The sequence below is a fragment of the Muntiacus reevesi genome, chromosome 21, assembly GCF_963930625.1.
Source record: "Muntiacus reevesi chromosome 21, mMunRee1.1, whole genome shotgun sequence".
NCBI classification, from domain to species: domain Eukaryota; kingdom Metazoa; phylum Chordata; class Mammalia; order Artiodactyla; family Cervidae; genus Muntiacus; species Muntiacus reevesi.
In genome coordinates, this window is record NC_089269.1 from 3,325,737 (window position 1) to 3,341,070 (window position 15,334).

At 37.0% G+C, this 15,334-nt stretch overlaps 1 protein-coding gene across 9 annotated transcripts in view; it reads right to left on the bottom strand.

Annotated features, from left to right (window-relative positions):
* Positions 1 to 15,334, bottom strand: part of DZIP3 (DAZ interacting zinc finger protein 3) — a 114,599-nt gene that overhangs the window by 75,073 nt on the left and 24,192 nt on the right. For 8 of the 9 annotated variants that reach the window (XR_010660221.1, XR_010660223.1, XR_010660226.1 and 5 more), the window contains 4 exons: positions 11,536 to 11,652; positions 6,897 to 6,977; positions 5,549 to 5,673; positions 2,619 to 2,733 (listed from right to left, as the gene is read on the bottom strand). Coding sequence is in view for 1 of the 9 variants with exons in the window: in XM_065913838.1 (XP_065769910.1) it covers positions 2,619 to 2,733; positions 5,549 to 5,673; positions 6,897 to 6,977; positions 11,536 to 11,652 (438 nt within the window). In the remaining 8 variants the exon portion in view is untranslated. Of the gene's footprint in view, positions 1 to 2,618; positions 2,734 to 5,548; positions 5,674 to 6,896; positions 6,978 to 11,535; positions 11,653 to 15,334 lie in introns of those variants that run through there. The other variant, XR_010660227.1, reaches the window with a different exon arrangement.

A 15,334-nucleotide genomic window follows, 5' to 3' on the forward strand; every position in this document is an offset into this window, starting at 1 on the left:
AATACTAGCTCTATGCAAAAAGATGAAGTTAAGAAAATCTCCTAGAAAGTAGAAAAGACAAAAAATAAAAATGAGCATAGAAATAACAAAGTCAGAAATTTAGTCCAGGATGTCAAGCAGCTGAATAACAAACATCTCAAAAAGAAAAGAGAAAATGAAAAGTAAATTATCAAAAAAATAAAATGTCCTAGCACCGGAAAAAAAAAAAAAGTTCAGAACACTAGGGATATACAGAATATCCTAAAAATTCCCAGAAAGGAAAAAATAAAACAGGTTACAAGCAAAAGACTGAGAATCAGAATGACATCAAATATCTCAAAAGTAGTATTATTGGAAGATAAATGATAATAGAAACATAATTTTTAAAATTAAAGGAAAATTATTTTCAACCTATAATTTTACACCCAGGCAAGATACAAGTAAAGTGTACAAAGTATATATTATTTTGAGACTTGAAAGGTCCCAAAAAATTTATCTCCCATTAAGCTCCCTTCCTAGGAAGCTGCCGGATTAAAGCTACTCACCCAAAACAAGGGAGTACAGCTAGAAGGAGGAAAACTTAATCCAAGAATAGGATATTTACACAGGAGAGGGGTAAGGATATCCCCAGAAATAAAGGGAAACTCTAAAGCCAATTTAATAAAAACATGTAGCTATTAATAGGATGAGGAATGGGAAGTGTGTGTGCGAAGGAGATATATAAGGAAATTAACAAACCCTCATCTTCCACAGTAGGAAATCAAAAGATGATACCTAAGACGGAGAATTTTTTTAAACAGCAGTACAGCTTTTTAAAAGTACAGGTTAATATCAAAGGAAAATGCCTAGAGGGTTGAAAGAAGTTACCTATAGTCAGAAACTACAATTAGAAATGATGAACCACAGACTGTTAAAATCTTTTAATATGCTTGACAAACTGTATACATGTACTAGCGGGCATAAAACAAAAATAAAATTTGGATAAGAAAGAAAAATATTTTAAAAGGAGAAGGAATAGGAGAAAAACAACCAAGACCAAATAAGGGCTGCTTCAGGTAAACACAGAAATTCAATATTTTTTTTAAAATGCATAAAATTACTACCTAATATATTAAGTCAAAGTTACAAGACATATGATTATCTCACCAAACACCAAAGATTATCTTGCTTATACTATTGATAACTGAGAGAGGTATATTAAAATATTCCACTGTGACTGGGAAGTCTTCTAGGTCTTTTAGTTCTACCAGTTTTTGTCACAAGTATGTTGAGGTTATATTATTAGGTACATAGAAACTTTTGAGTTGTTAAAGATTCCTAGAAAAATTGAATTTCTTATTTTTATGAAACATCCCTCTTTAATTTGAGGAATGCATTTGGCTTTAAAGTCAGCTAAAATATAAGGATCCAAAAAGGTTTAAAGTAAAGGTTTGGAATAAGAGACCTCACTCAAATGTTAACCAAGAGAAGCCTAATGTAGCTATTTTCATATTAAACAAATAAAAAGTGACCAATATGGCTCATTAGATGGTAAAAACTACCCAAAAGGTAAAGAATATCCAGAGAGTGCGGGCTTCCCTGGTGGCTCAGATGGTAAAGAATCCGCCCACAATGTGGGAGACCTGGGTTCCATCCCTGGGTTGGGAAGATCCCCTGGAGGAGGGATTGGCAACCACTCCAGTATTTCTGCCTGGAGAATCCCCACGGACAGAGGAGCCTGGGGGTGCTGCAGTCCGTGGGGTTGCAAAGAGTCGGACATGACGGAGCGGCTAAGCACGTGAGGACAAAGAGCAATTCTTATACTCTGTCGTGAGAATATAAATCAGGACAAACTTTCTGTGAGGAAATGTGGAAACACACATGAATAACTTATACAAGTGTGTAAAACTTCACAATTCCACCTCTAGAAATTTACACTAAGGCAACGATGTGAGAAATAAAAGATCACTTTCCGTAATACTAAAAAACTAGAATGTTTAGGATAAACTAAATGTTCAATACCAGGGAATTGGTTAACCAAATTAAAGCACAGTTTATGATAGACTATGAAAAATTATACTTTCAATATACAATAACATACTTGCTGGCAAATTCACAATAGTATATTTTTTATACTATAAATCAATGTATATAACATCACACCAATTTACTAAAAATAAAAAGTGTTTATACATGTGTGTATGGAAAGACATAAATGAAAATTCTAACAATAGTTTTGCCATTTGAAGGAATATATGGATGAACTTTACTTTTATTTTTGGCATTTTCACATTTTTAAAGTTTTCTGAAGTGACCATTTAATAATTTTAAAATTTAAATCAACAACAAAACAATGGCAAATATAATTAGAAAAAAGAAGTTAACTTACATTTATCTCTAGCCATGTGAAGTACTGAACTAGTACAACTTTTAATCTTCTTGTTATCTGGAAATGCTAACACATCCACTTCACTTGTCTCTACTTGTTGAATCATACTCACATTCTGTACCAGATAATGGAATCAAAGTTTTCTCATACAAAAAGCGAATGCCCAACAAAAGAATATGTTTGCTATAGGATGACATAGCATAAACTGCACTTTATCAAAAATTATTCTGATTGGCCACAGATTAAATGTTACTCTTAAATAATTTCTTACTTTAAAAGTTGTAGGTAAATCTTCATCTTCTGTAGGATCTATATCAAACCAATGATCATCTGTATCTCCTATTTCTTGTAAGCTTTTATGAAACTCTAGCAGTCCTCCATTATATCTGCAAAGCATTTTAAAAGGTTAATTTGAACAAGACTCTGTAACTAGCTTACCAATTAGACAACAAGCAACCCATTTGTGTGTGTGTGTGTGTGTGTGTGTGTGTGTGTGTGTAAGTAGGATGATAGTGTTCAGCATGCTACAAAAACACAAATACTAGGACTCTCACCTATAGTAGATTGGGATGAAATACAGGTAACAGGTTATGTAGCAGCTCAAGCCTGAACAGGATGGGGGCCATGGTAATTAAAGGGGTTGTAGAGTTGGCTGGCTTTTGTTTACTGTCCTGGAAGCCATGAAGAGAGAGAATGCCAGGCACAGGTCAGCCAATGACTGACTCAGGGCACAACGAAAGACAGAGGCCTCGCAGGCAGCATTTACAGAGACCCTCAGCTCTGACAGCCATAAAGATAATCTGTGCTGAAAATCAGGCCCAGATTTAACAACACAGTGGAAGAAAGTGGCTACTACTATCAACTAAGGGTACTCCGTGAAAGTTAAAAGGCCTCCATGGTAACATTTAAAGAAATCTGACCAACTCTAAACATAAAGGCAGACCATGCTGAAAATAAGACCCAGTATTTAATCACAAGGATAGAACAACAGCAAAAATCAAAAGCACAGCCCCAACAGGACTATAATACTATCAGGACTCTGATATGGAACAAGGAGGCCATACAAATGTCAGTACCTCATCTGAGGTACATGTCCCAAAAGACGATGCTCTTCTTCCTTCTCAAAGTCCTCCCCTATCTCTACTCATTGCCTAAAGACTGAAAAATCTAGGATTGGGTACAAGCAAAGCCCAAGTGAAAAAAGAGGACGAAAAGGCTTGTTCACCATAAGCATTGCAGACTTCACTACTTTCACTACTATGCAGAGGGAGGAATGTGTCTGGGAATGGACCTTAAGAGAGCTAAACCAACGGTCAAATGAGCTAAACCAACGGTCAAATATATAGCTGGGTAGGGAAATGTATACTGATATGGGGCAACTCTCCCATAATTCAGCATTTACTGAATGCAAGGACATGCGAAGCCAACCCTAACATGTTGCTGAGGCTACTTGAAGCCTGGACAAAACCAACGGCCTCTATGATAGTAATAGAGATGAAAACGTTGAAAATTTCTTGGCAGAGTACTCAAGAGAGGTCAGGGAGGAAAAGACGGCAGAATGGACATGACGCCATTGAATCCAGCACGAGACAGGGCAGCCTAGAAAGGCCCAGAGGACGTTCCATTCCAGTAATCCCATAAGAAGCACAGAGTGAGGAGGGCACAGCCCGGTGGTGGGCTGTTCTCTACAGGCCAGGGAGGAAAGGAAACGCTGCTGCCGGACGACTGGGTTTTCTCCTGTCAGTGATTTGGAAAACGGATTCTCGATGCCCATCAATAAAGAAAAGAAACAGTAGTTCACATATCTGAAGGAAGGACGGCAGTCCAGACTCTTTGACTCAGAGCTGTGCTAATTCTCCCCACAGTATTGAAGGGATTTTGATTATCCTGACTTTCTGCGAAATATCACAGTGGCAAACTACATTGAGGACATCATGCTAATAAACAGGGAGCAGGACGTCTTCTGGATAATGAAAACCAAGCACGCCAGAGGATGGAAGACCAGCCTTTCCGAGAATCGAGGAACCACCGTATTAAGCGGTGCTTTTAGGGATTCAACAGTTGGGCCCAGCAGGAACCCTTCATAAGGATTTGCATACGTAAATTCTTCCTAATTCATCCTTCAGATATCAGCCAAACACTATTTCTTCAAGAAGACTTCTGATTCCCAAGAAACACACTGAGGTTCCAATAAGGACTTTAATTCTTTATTATATTTTCCTTCATAGCTCTTTATCACATTTCATAATTGATTATTTAAATAACTAATTATTTGATTAAGGTCTACAAAGCTTCACTATACTGTCAGTTACATGAGGAAAGAAACTGTTTTGTAAACCATTTTACCCCTAACACCTAGAGCAGTCTCTAATATATAATAAATGCTTAGAAATAAAATGAATGATTGATTCTACAAATGGCTAAGGATATACATATTAGAGGGCTTTCTTGTTGGCTCAGTGGTAAAGAATCTCCCTGTCAAGAAGGAGATTGATGTTCGATCCCTCAGTCGGGAAGATTCCCTGGAGAAGGAAATGGCAACCCACTGTAGTATTTTTGCCTGGGAAATCCCATGGACAGACAAGCCTGGCAGGCTACAGTCCATGCGGTTCCAAAAGAGTTAGTTATGACTTAGTGACTAAACAACATACATATGGGAAGTGAACAGATAGCCCATATACATTCCTCTGTACCTAACCATGTAATACCTAATACTCACGGACTCAGAACTGGGACCCTTTCAATGTGCTATAAGCTCATTTATAACTTAAACAGCCATTCCAAGTGGTAATAATATTAATAACTATAATTACTAATTATTTAATAAGAATAGTAGTTTTGTGTCCTGAGCCCTATGTTAATTACCTTATGAGGTGGGCACTGTTATTAGTTCCAAAGATTAGGCTTAGCAACATTAAATTTCCTAAGGTCGTATATCAGGTAAGTGGTATAAAATGTATTTGAACCGGCCTATCAGACTCCAAAGTCTATGTTCCTAATGCCTATGCTATACCACCTTTTATTGCCATGGCCTGTTAAATTTGATATTTAACATTCTCAAGTACATTAATGAAATGATCTACAGAATCAGTGACAGAGAAAAGAATCAATAGAGCACAATGTCACGATCCCTGATATATTGTCCGTTACATAATGCTGAAAGTTAACAGGCAAGAACTACCCATTAGTTAAAATTCTTACCTCTTCTGAGCACATCGAAGCGAACCACGACCAAAATAAACCAACGACATAAAGTTTTCACAGATTTCATTTTCTTGGATCACCATCTTCATCACTAGAAATTTATTCTCAGCTTCTATATAATCCTGTAGTAACATAAAACTAGGTTTGGCTGATGTAAAAATTATTTTTTCCTTTTAAAATAAACAATTATTCACCAAACTACAGAAGATAGAGCAGCTTTAATACTGATTCAGTCATCTGGTCATTTATTCACATCTCTATTTGTAGAATCTCTGTATATGATCCCATAAAAATGTACTTAGTGCTTAATAAAACAGTTACAAAAGAACTTAAGATCTTTAGTGTTTCAAAGTGAAACATTAAAATAATAATCTTTATGTCTAAAGCTGACAAATATTACTAGCAAAAACAAGGGCTCTTCTAATGACTATGGGAACATAATTCTAATTTTTTTTCTTAATCAGAGCGCCAATCTTCCTAATTTTTAAAACAGGAAATAAGTGACTTTTTGACCACACATATAGTCTCTTTTGGGGAAGGATCATCTTGTTTATAAGCAATATAGGAATAGAAGTAAAGATCAGAATCAGTTCTAATAAATGATTCAGTTACTATTATTAGAAAAGGCACAATGGCTCCAATCTCCATGAGGGAAAAGTGTTGCATGGCCTCATTTTAAAACATCGTCTAGCACAACACACTAAACAATAATTAGCACTATGGGAAATTATCTAAACTGGAAATGTTTTCAGTTTAGTGCTTATAAATTCTACTTCACCTAATTAACAAGTTAGACTTATTTATGAAACCAAGAAGAAAGTATAAATTTAAGAGTACAAAAAGTAAAAGAGATATCAAGGCTGAAATTGAGAAATCATTAAAAATAAGCAAAAGAAAATGTTAAATTTGTAAGGACCCTTAGAAATAACCTAGTTAACTCCTAGATTTTTACTTTTGCACTTCACTTTGTTTGATGAAGAACTGAGGTCAAATTCATAGTTTATGTAAGAGGGTAAGATAAAAACCAGAGAGATTAAACCACACTACTACACTAGAAAATGGACTAAAATGTATAAGTGAAACAAGCTAAACAAAATTTTCTGTTTTATACACATGGTAAGTATTTGAAGGCTATATGCTTACATTAAGTTTATCTCATCAATATTTTTAGTTTCACAATATAGTCTCTGGCAGAATTACTCTATCTTAATACATGACAGAAAAGTCATGGAATGGTTTCAGTTTTTAGAGAATTTTTTAAAAAATCAACATTTTAACTTACTAAAATGAAGTCAAAGTATGTGAAAAGATTTATTTGAATGGACAAATAACATATGTTACATACCTCTTTCTTTCCTCTTTCAGTGAGGGCTACTCCATACAAAAACAGTAATGTCAGGTAATAACCAATATTAATCTGATGTGCCTAAAAAGATAAAATGTACCTTAGTTGATTATTTAGACTATGCCACTTCTTAGTATAGAAAGCTTAATACCCTAGGTCTATTTAATAACATTAAAAGGAGCTAAATTATCATTTTATCATCAATCATCTAATAATCACTACAGAATTCATTTTAGATGTATTTAATAATTAGACCCAGAAGAAAGACAGTTAATAATCTCAAAATAAAACATTATAGTTTGAGCAAAGAAAATAAAAGCAAATGCCAATAGTATTTATTATACTAAAACTTTCCAAAAAATTCTAATTCTCCCTTTTTCTCATGGTATTTTAGGTGTAGGAACATTCTGTTGTTGTTATGTTAGTCACTCAGTTGTCTAGCTTTTTGCAACCCGTGGACTGTAGCCCACCAGGCTCCTCTGTCCATGGATTCTCCAGGCAAGAATACTGGAATGAGCTGCCATCTCCTCCAGGGGATCTTCCCGACCCAGGGACTGAACCCATGCCTCCGGCATCACAGGCAGGTTTTCTACGACCAGGGCCACAGGGAAGCCCCTAGAAACACTCTAGATAATAACAAATACCTAAGCATCTACCATCCAGCTTAAAAAGCACAAGGATCTCTTATCAAAGCCTTTTACTGTTCATGGGTGGTTTTGTTATAACAGTATAAACAAAGCTTATCACTTATTTAATGAAAAATTGAAACACAAATATTTCCTTCGTGTCCTCCTTCAGAGGACCTTCCTGACCCAGAGCTCAAACGCACGTCTTTGTCTCCTGCATTGGCAGGCAGGCTCTTTACCACTAGTGCCACCTGGAGAGCCCTTGTTTAAAAGCAGCCTATGCTGAATCAGAGATGGAGAATAGATTGGGGATTAGGAGGAGTGAGGATGGTAAAGGGTGTATGTGACTGTAAAGGGGGGATGATATAGTTCTTTTATCATGATTGCAGGCGTGGTTACGAACATATACACTTGTGACCAAATGGCCGAGACCTATACACACCTGTACGTAAAAACCTTATCATGTCTGGCCTGAGAATGTTATCCTTTGAAAGGCCTGCTTGCAAGTCTGACCCTTCGCTGGTGTCTGGAAATCTGGATTTCAAGAGTATTCCCATTCTTCTCCAACAGGGGTGGCTGACTGTGCCAAAGAGGCAACTCACCCTGAACATCAGGAAGTGTCTTCTGTGAGTCTGGAACTTTGTCACATTTGAGACAGAGGATGCCCACATGACCAACCCCCAATAAAAGTCTTTTTCTTTCTTTCTTTCTGGCTGTGCTGGGTCTTCATGGTTGTGCAAGACCTTCCCTAGTAGCGGCAAGTAGGGATGCTCTTCTTCACCGTGAGGGGCACACTTTGTTTATTTAATGGGAGGACAGGTGATTTACAGTGCCGTGCTGGCCTCTGCAGGCTTCTTGCTGTGGTGGGTTCTCCTGTTCCGGAGCACACGATCCAGGCACAAAGACTTCAGCAGCTGCAGCACAAGGGTTCAGCCTGTGCAGCTCAAGGCCTCTCCAGGGCAGGCTCAGTAGCTGAGCTGCTCAGACCTCAGTTCCTCCACACTGTGTGGGATCTTCCTGGACCAGGGATCACACACATGTCCCCTGCACTGGCAGCAGGTTCTCATCCACTGAAGCAGCAGGCAAGTTCCTCAGTAAAAATCTTCATCAGTGATTCTCTAATGGACTTTCCTGGGCAAAAATACCACACACACATTGCTGTGTTTTTGTTGCAAAGGAGGGAAAGAGGGAATGTACTGTGTGACCCCTCATGGAAGGGAAAATACGTAAGGATGCCCGAAGATGGATTCCTCTAGGCTCTGCCTGTGTGTTAACACTAATGATCTGGGCATATCTTTACTAGGCCACTGTAATAAATCTCAGTGTGAGTACACCTGTGCTGAATCTCACGAGCCCTTCTGAAGGTGAGGGTCTTTGACTCCTGACACCACCCACTGTACCAGCGTCAGCGTCCCGGCTCTGAGAACACACCGCTGTTGCGTGGATGTGACTCCCGGGGAAACTGCATGAAGGGCACAGCAACACCTCGCTGCACTTTTGCGTTCTACAATATTGTGTTTTTGCAATTTTTCTACATCTAAAAGTATCTTGAAATTTAAAAAATAAATTATCTGTGGAGAAAAACAGTGCTCATTCTCTTCATGAGCTTTATAGTGACTGAAGTATAACCACATCTTTTGTCACACTGACTTTTTTCACTGAGATTTCCCCTTTACTAAAAACAAGATTTTTTTTCAGGCACATAAGGATGATAAGCACCTATAGAATACAAGGTGCTTTCTTTTTATACTCATCTAACCTAGCCCACTTCTTATGGCCAACAGTATATATTTATAATTGGCTGGGGTTAGTTCAGTTTCAAATCGATTTTAGTGGAAATATGCATGTATATTTATTGTCAATGGACCAAGTAGGGTTATAAATAAACTCCCCTGAAACATCTAATTGGCTTCCATCTTAAACTTCCTGTCTCTGCAGAGACTCTGAAGCCAAGACTATGTGAATTTGTATCTTAACTCCACTACTTACTACTTGATTAATTAAGCAAATTATTTAATCTCCATGCCCCAATTTCTAATCTGTAAAATGAAAGTAAGAAGATGGGCTGCCTGTGAAAAGTAAATGAGCTAATCCTTACAAAGTGCTTAGAACAGTGTTTGTTAAATAGCAAACATTAACAGGTGTGAGCTATTGTTTTGTAACTTTAAAAAAGCTAGCTTCATAAATAATACAATAGATCCTTTGGCTCATACAATTCTAAACAAAAAAAGCATCTGAGAACAAGATGAGATGCAGAATTGTGGAAACGCTATAACTAGAACATAAAGAAACTTAAAGATGCAAATGGTCTAATCAAACGCCCTGCCCTTTGCTTCCTACCTTCCCCCCACTAACGGAGATCATCTCAGGTGACAGGACTAAGTGGATATAGAGATGTCACCTCAGCAGTCCCCCCCAACCCCCGCACCTGACTGCCACTTCCTAAAAGGGTGCTTCACTTCTCCTTGGAGGCCCTGAGGGTCAGAGAGCCATCTGGATACAGTTGTACACTGCTCTGATCATGACAATTTTGATTCTGCTCAAAAGTGCCACCGAAAGAGGAAATTTTTCCATTAGCAGTAAGACTCATCTTTGAAGTAATGCCTAGAGAAGGCTAAGCAATCAGCATCTGTCAATGCTGATTTTACAATGATTTATTTAACTGCTTAGCAACCTGGTCACTGGGAGAAACAGCAGGTCTGCAGTGTCCCAGAAGTTCTTGGGATTACAGGTGGATGCAAACTCCCTTTTCCTTGTTCCCTCTTTTGACTCCATTTAGAATTGCTCTCAAAGAAGGCGATGGCACCCCACTCCAGTACTCTTTCCTGGAAAATCCCATGGACGGAGGAGCCTGGTGGGCTGCAGTCCATGGGGTCAAGAAGAGTCGGACATGACTGAGCGACTTCACTTTCACTTTTCACTTTCATGCATTGGAGAAGGAAATGGCAACCCACTCCAGTGGTCTTGCCTGGAGAATCCCAGGGACGGGGGAGCCTGGTGGACTGCCGTCTATGGGGTCGCACAGAGTTGGATACGACTGAAGCGACTTAGCAGCAGCAGCAGCAGCAGAATTCCTCTAGGGTAGTATATATCACCTCTTAGAACCTGTCCTGAAAGTCCTAAAAAAAGATCATTTTTCCATCTCTGTGTACACCATTATAACATGGGAGTGGTGTCTTGGGCTACTTTGTTTGATGTCTGGGTAGTCCTTTCTTGAAGATAACTCTAATCCATATTCTTACATGTATGCAAACTTACCTTACTTTACTGACCCAATTATTCAAAGAACTGCCTCTTCCTTTTATGTCCTGTTCTATTGGTTCTTATTTTTGAATCAATGTTTATGTTTCCTCAGATTTTTCTCTATTTCTAAAGTATCATTTGACCTCGAATGTATGTCTTGTCAATTGTATCTCACAAAATTACACAGAAAATAGAAATTCCAATGTTGACAAATACAGAAATATCAGTAGAATTACATATATAAAGGATAAACAAAAGGTCCTACTGTATAGTACAAGGAACTGTATTCAACATCCTGAGATAAATCATAATGGAGAAGAATATTTTAAAAAATGTATATATAACCAAATAATTTTGCCGTACAACAAAAATTAACACTGTAAACTGTAAAATAACTATACTTCAATTAAAGAAATAAATATCAGTAAAAAGAGGAGATGTCTATTAATCAGGAGGAAAGGAAGAAGTAGTTTTTGAAGTTCATAACTCTTCATGTCTAACTGGGAAAGCCCATTTATACTAGTTCCAGGTTCTCTATTTAAGATGAACAATTTTATGGTAGGAAAGGAAACTAGAATAGGCTCATTAAAGAGATGTGGTCATGAGAAAGTACAAGAGAAATGCAAGAAATCAATTTATGTGTATTTCTAGAGGTAAGCAAGGAAAATACAAATTGGCCTATACCTTAAAATAAGTATACACTGGATGTTCTCTCATTGAAAAATGTTGTCCAAGTCCACTATTTCAAACTTCCAAAAGAAAACACTTACAGTATAATTAGTAGTGTGGATGTTCCTAAGTGCTGCTTCTAGCCGTGTTATTAAGAAACGTAAGGTCAAAGCAGGGACAACTTCCTCCCCGTTCTGGCTATTGGCTGCAACTTCTCTCTGTGAAAAATAATTTGGTCAAAAATTTCCTTAAGTTACAACAAATATCAACATTTATTTTTATTAAACAAATAATATACACTCATCATGGAAAATCTAAAGAATAAAGAGGCCTTAAAAAAATCCACACAACCTAGATAAAACTGTTCTTATATTTGTTTGCTTTTAAGTAATTTGACAGATCTTCTTTATAACTACTTCCTCAAAACACTAAATGCCAGCTTTGCAAAAGAATTGGTAATGTCCACTCCTACTTCAGAGGAGAGTCATAATCCCACTGCCTTCTGATACCTTCTATTCTCTAACAGCTAAAAACTTCTTTCCAGCCCTGAAACTCTAGTAAGCAGGAAGGTTGGCTTTAAAAATGCCAACACCAGGGCAAATCATCTTATGCTGTCATCTAATTGAAACCAAGTTAATATATGTTATTATGCACCATAGTTTGTTACTTATATGGATGAAATAAAGGAAGACCTATGTCTTATCTTTGTGTGCATTCCCCAATGCTTTGTACCCCAAAGTGCTTGGCTTAAATTACATTCTTTGTTTAATGATATATACTACTATCTATGGGGGAAATTTAATCTATACTTTAACTCTGTTTCCAGTTTCCAATACTTTCCTGTTCTTCTCCTAGGCTAACTAGATACTTAACTTCAGTCTCCATAACATTCAATTTTCTCCATCAAAACACATTCCCTAGATAAAGTAATATAGCATCATCTTTTTAAATACTGTCTACACATTGACAGTTTCCAAATTTATATTTTGAGCTCAGAACTACCATCTGAATTTCAGACTCATCTATCCAACCATATACTCAAGAATATCTCTTGAATCTGAAAAGGTATATAAAATGTAACACTGAAGCGCTACCTTTGCCAAACAGTTTAGGTAGTTTCAGAGCAATATTCTCAATTAGAACTTTAAAAAGCTGGATAAAGTACAATTTTTTTTTTTTTTTTAAGAAATGGACTACCAAGGAACTAAAATCTATGGGGCCAACATGCAAGAGAGGAGGAAGGCCCAGACACAAGAGACTGATTTTGCAGCCACTTTTTTTCTTAATGCAACTGCTGTATTCAGTTGTGGCTGAGAGGTTGAAATGCTAGACAAAGCTTTCAACAAAGTTGCGCAGCTGGGAGGGAAATTGGGAGTGCATGACCTACCAAGGAACAGTGTCCCTGGCAAACACCTCATTCTTTTGGTTAGAATCCTGAAGAAATTTATCCTTAGAGTAAGTGTCTCTTTTGGTTCCAATTGGAACCAGACACAAAGATATGAATGCAAGTAGTTTACTTGAGAGGTACAGAGAACAATGGTAGTGGGGTGAAGAAGGGAATCAGGGAAGAGAAAGCAGGCTTTAAATTAACAGGTGTGTTATTAAGCTAGCTACCACAGTGGCTGACTAGGGTTAATGCAATAGGAAATCACTGAAAAATTCAGCCTCAGTGTTATTCAACTTAAGGAGAGAGAGTACTGGGATTTTTTATATAGTAATTCCCAAGGTTTATTGATGGTGTGTTTTCTGAGGTCAGGGAGAGTACTATTTCCTTGAGATCTCTAAAATTCTGTGAGAATTATAGCTTTCTGCAGTTCCAGGCACAATGGTAAAGAATATTTTTGCCAGTGCAGGAGACTCAGGAGGCATGGGTGCAATCCCTGGGTTGGGTAGATCCTAGGAAATGGCAACCTGCTCACAGTATTCTTGCCTGGAAAATCCCACTGACAGAGAAGACTGCTGGGCTACAGTCCATGGGGTTGCAAAGAGCTGGACACGACTGAGTGACTGAGCACGCATGCCTGCAGTTTCAGAAAAAAAGCCTGAAACGTAGAGATACAGACACTGAAAACTAGAGACTGGCCAGAGTACACCGAAATGATTCAAGGGGTCAAGGAGTATGGGCAAGGCACTCGCAGTATCTGCTACAAGGGGTAAGCCACAGACAATCATAAAACAGAGTGAAACCTGCAATCATCTCAGTCCCTAGCTGAATTAAGTGATCTGTAAGAAAAGCACAAATAAACATTACTAAGAAAGATTCTGTCTTGTTTTTCTAGTTCTCAAAAGAAGGTTGCCTGAAACTAACCCAGGCAACCATTGTAAGTAGCAGAATTCTATATTATCCTTTAGATGACTATGGAATTTAAAAATAGCTTTATTGAGTTATAATAAACATATTTCAAGTGTACAATATAGTGATTTGACATTTTTTCTTATGACATCCTCATAAAATGATGACTGCAATAACACCTGTTACCATTCATCACTATACAAACTTGTTTTAATATTATTGACTATATTCCTTAGGTGTATATTATATACCCTTGACTTATTTATCTTACGGCTGTAAGTCTGTATCTCTTAATCCCCTTCAGACAAAATAGATGACTATGGAATTTGTATTGAAGCGTTCAAGTTCATTTATTTATGAGTTTGGTTATTTTTGCCTTTTTTCTTAACATTCTTACCAGGCATTTGTTTTATTCCATTTCATTAGATTTGACTATCTTTATTCTTTTTTTAAACTTTGCTTTAAATTTTCTGTTCTTTCTTTAAACTCTTGAATTTTGTTTAGATGACTGGTATTCAACCTTGCTTCTTTTTCTACTACATGCATTTCAAGCTACAAATAATCCTTGCAGCACAGCTTTTATCTAATAACACAAATTATGATACATGTTTTTCATATATTTTAGTTCCAAAATGTATCTAATGTCCAAAGTGCTGTGTTCCTTGATTTAGAGGTATATATCTTAATTTAGGAACAATGATTTTCTAGTTTGTATATCTATAACTAATTTTTAAATCAATTGTACAAATGTCAGAGAACATGCTCTGCATGTTTTGATTCTTTGAAATTTGATAAGACTTACTTTATGAACTAGCACACGGTCAATTTTTGTAAATATTCTATGTGTATTTAAAAGGAATACATTTTTTGTCACTGTTGGGTTCAGTGTTTCATATACATAAATGAATTAGACCAGATAAATTAGACGAAGTCTGCTATAGTTCTGCTAACTTTGTGTCATGCTCTATCACTTACTAAGAGAGCTGTACTAAAGTCTCCCTCCGGGACTGCTGACTGGTGCATTCCCCCTTTAGTGTTATCAATTCTTGTTATCTTACACATAAAATTTCTGAATATATTTGGGTCTACTTCTGGAATTTCTCTTCTATTTTCCAGACTTGTCTATAGAGTCAAGAGCAAGTAACACAATCTTATAGTTATTAGAGCTTCACAGTAAGTTTTAACATCAAAGTGGGCAAACTCCCAGCACTTTGTTTCTACAATGCTTTCATAATTTTCTTGGCTAGTCTTCCTCTAATTTCTGATTTGAACTTTAGAATTAGCTTTTAGTAAATAGAAAACCCTCTTGCTATTTTTATTGGAATTTTGTGATATTTGTAAATTTTTATTTCAGGAAAATTGGCATCTCTATCACACTGTGTCTTCCTACATCTATTGCTTCCCATTCAGGTCTTCATATCTTACTTTTTAACAGAGTCTTAGAAATTTTTACTTACTGTTTTAATATAGTATTGATTTCTAAACTTAAATATGAAAAAATAGGTGTGTCGGGGTACTTGCTACAATGTAGATTCCCAGACCTACCCCCAGAGATTTTGATTCTTTGGGACTAGTATGGGGGTCAGAACAGGTTCATGTAAGTGGCT